This window comes from Alligator sinensis, unplaced genomic scaffold (genome assembly GCF_000455745.1).
Source record: "Alligator sinensis unplaced genomic scaffold, ASM45574v1 scaffold1416_1, whole genome shotgun sequence".
Taxonomy (NCBI): domain Eukaryota; kingdom Metazoa; phylum Chordata; order Crocodylia; family Alligatoridae; genus Alligator; species Alligator sinensis.
Window position 1 is genome coordinate 360,742 of NW_005842714.1, and position 3,247 is coordinate 363,988.

The following is a 3,247-nucleotide window of genomic DNA, read 5'->3' on the forward strand; positions in this document are numbered from 1 at the left end:
TTTGGTTTTTAGCCAGTCCCTCTTTACACTTTCCAACAACAAGTCCTAAGCGTGTTGCTTTTGTAATCAAGTCAAATGCAGTAGCAGTGCTACATCACTAACATTTCTGCCTTTGAATCCTGGATCCAAGAGCTTTGCAGCAGCATGAATTGATTAGCAACAGAATTCTTCCCGTCTGTTAATAAAGTCTTTCACTTTTCTCTTTTTCACTTGTAAGCAGAGATGCACTTGGATTCTCAAAAACAGTTGATTTTACCTGGACCATTTGGTAAGGAATGTCTGACAAAAGCTCACTGTCTGATTGAGATGCAGTGATTGCTGGAGAAATTGGTTTTAGAATCTTCAGGGAGTTCTGCAACTAAACCCAGAAGACATCGTCATTAAGTACAGAGTTCCTTACACTTCTGGGTACTTTAAGATCCTCAATTAGTGCTTCTTGAAGCGCTTCTTTGTTTTTTAGTAAACTTCCAAATGAGATCACCACTCCACCCCATCTAGTTTTATTACAGAGTTCGAGTGTCACTATTTTATTATTTGCATTCTTTTCTTCCTGCTTCTTCTTAAAGACTGCAGCTACAACATGAGTAGCTTTTACATGTTTTAGAACTTCTTTTGCTCTTCTATAGATCTTTTGCAGAGTATCCAATTTCATGATGTCTTTAAGCAGCAAGTTTAGCCCATGGGGTGCACAACCTATTGTAGTAATATGTGGATATTTATCCATTATGATCATGATCTCCCATGCTGCTTTCATGTTACTTGCGTTGCCAGTCAGCAAAGCAAATACTTTACCATTCCCAATCTTCTGTAAGACTTCACATATCTTACTACTGATATACTCTGCAGTATACTTGTTCCCTCCTGTTTCAATGCTTCTGTGATAACAACACCTCAACCAGTTTTTTACAAAGTTTATGATTCCTTCTCCCCGCACATTTGTCCATCCATCTGTAACTACCGCAAGACACAGTGCTTTGTTGATTATTCTTTGCACAGACTACATTACATGTTCATATTTTGACTCTAAAAGAGGCTTGCTCAAAGAATGTCTGCTGGGCAAATGGTATGATGGTCTTAGTAATTTAAAAGCTTCCTGCCAGTCTGCATTTTCAGTTTTTGACAATGACATCCCAGAAGAATATATTGTTTTTGCAAGAGCTTGGTCAATTTTTTCCTGATCTTCAGGTGTCATCTTGTCTACAAACAAAGCTATTGAGAGTCTTTTGTATTAGGGGTGCACCGATAGAGATTTTGGAGGCCAATACCGATAGCCAATATTTAAGGAGATATATTGGCCGATAACTATCTGATACAGCTACCATCAGGTGGTAAGTCCGGTGTGCTGGAAGAGGAGGGGGGGAAGGAAGGGGCATGAGGGGGAAGCAGATCAACGCCCCCCACAGTGCAGGAAGGGGCAGGAGCAGGCGCTGCCCAGCCAGAGCAGCTAGAGGGCAGGGTGCAGAATGGAGGCACAGATCGTGGGGTGGGGGCAGCTCCCACTACTGCTTCCACCCCAGGAGGGCGGGGCCTGTGCTCCCAGATCCGTGCGGGGCAGGCTGCAGCGTAGAGCTGGCGCTGTGCGGGCTCTGGCAGTACTGGGAGGAGGCTGTAGCCACCCCAAATTTCACTGCAGCTCCACTCCCAGCCCCACGCCACTACCCACCGCAGCCCTGGCTGAATGGCCTGCCTCCACCCAAGTGCCAGGAAAAGCCATGGCTGCACTGGGTGGCGGGCTGGGCTGGGAGTAGAGCTGCAGTGAAATCTGGGGTGGCTGCAGCCTCCTCCCAACACCACCAGAGCCTGCTCCAAGCCCAGTCCTTGGCCAGACAAGCCCTGCGCAGTGCCAGCTCCACCCTGCAACTGCAGCCTGCCCCGCACCGCACAGATCTGGAGGCACATGCCCCCTCGCCCTGCCAGGGTGGAAACAGCAGCAGGAGCCACCACCGTACCATGAGCTGTGGCTCTATCCCACATACCTGTCCCACCCCACCCCCGTCAGTGCCTGCCCCTGCCCCCTGCCTCACCTCAGGGGGTATTGATCTGCCCCCCACAACACTCTCCTACCCTCCCCCTCACCTTCTGACTTGCCAGCTGGAGGAAGCTCTCCATGCTGCTGGCTCTGCTCTATGCTCCACTGTGGCTGCACGCAGCACAGGCATTAATCAGCCAAATTATCAGCTCCATTGGGCCAATATCTGATATAGGCAATTTTCTTTATATCTGATCAGTACCAATATCAGACCAATGCATTGGTGCATCTCTATTTTGTATAGTTGGTTGCAATATATGGTTACTTGAGGATGTTGATTGGGAGCAGCAGCAGCAGCAGCAGCAGCAGCAGCAGCAGACGACTTCTGGATCAAGAATGTTGGAAAGAGCTACTTGCACTTTCACCATCATGATCTACCTCCTCCTCACTTACACCTATGAAGGACTTTTTAATGTCTGCAGGACACTTCTTGCATACAAGGATGTGTTTGGTAATCCTAGTAGCATTTGGAAATGCATATTTAATTTGACAGTATTTGCAAATCACTTTTTTTCCCCCTCAGAATAACTTGCAGTGTAGAAATGCTTCCATATGCTAGAAGTTGCTCACACCATTTTGCTGAGGGTAAAAAAAGAAAAAAAAAAAATGTAATTTAGTGGCTCGCTTGCATATATAAACACTAAGCTACAGCACGTACAAATTTAGTAATGGATGGAGGAGAAGCCTCCTCAGAGTTAAATGTGAACAACTTCCCTGCCCTGCAGGCCTCGCCTCACTGCTAAGGTTGGGTGAGTTGTCACAAAACATCAGAATAGTAGGAATTCAATTATGAATTACATAAGTTATGAAAATATACTAATGCAGCTAAAATTTAGTTTAATATACTGAATTCAGCAAAATTTAAACTCTAACCTTTCAATAAAGAAGTATACTTTCTTTCAGTGCCTTTGTGCTGCTTCTGTATTTCTGTGGATCTCAACATCACAGGGCCAGTAGAAAGCAGGTTCCTTCCAACTCCAAAACCTTTAGACTTGCTCTGTCTCTTCTCCTGAGGCTTTTGAGCAAGCAGGGCAATAAGCTCCTTGTTTCTAATCTCTACAGGAATGAATGCAATCCACTCCCAGTCCTTTGAGGCCTAGTCAGGAGGACAGGAACAGATCCACCAACCTCTAGATCAAAAGTCAACAACAGAGGAAGTCCACAAGCAAAGAAAGCACTGAATCTCTCTCTTGTGAAAATGGCAGTGCCCCCTGTGGG

The 3,247-nt window shown here is 45.9% G+C and overlaps 1 protein-coding gene across 1 annotated transcript in view; it reads right to left on the bottom strand.

The window, feature by feature from the left end:
- TRAP1 (TNF receptor associated protein 1) overlaps positions 1 to 2,997 on the bottom strand; it is a 50,567-nt gene extending 47,570 nt beyond the window's left edge. The window contains exon 1 of the mRNA XM_025216218.1: positions 2,903 to 2,997. Coding sequence (XP_025072003.1) covers positions 2,903 to 2,972 — 70 coding nt within the window. The 5' untranslated portion in view covers positions 2,973 to 2,997. The remainder of the gene's footprint in view (positions 1 to 2,902) is intronic.
- Between the last annotated feature and the right edge of the window lie 250 nt (positions 2,998 to 3,247).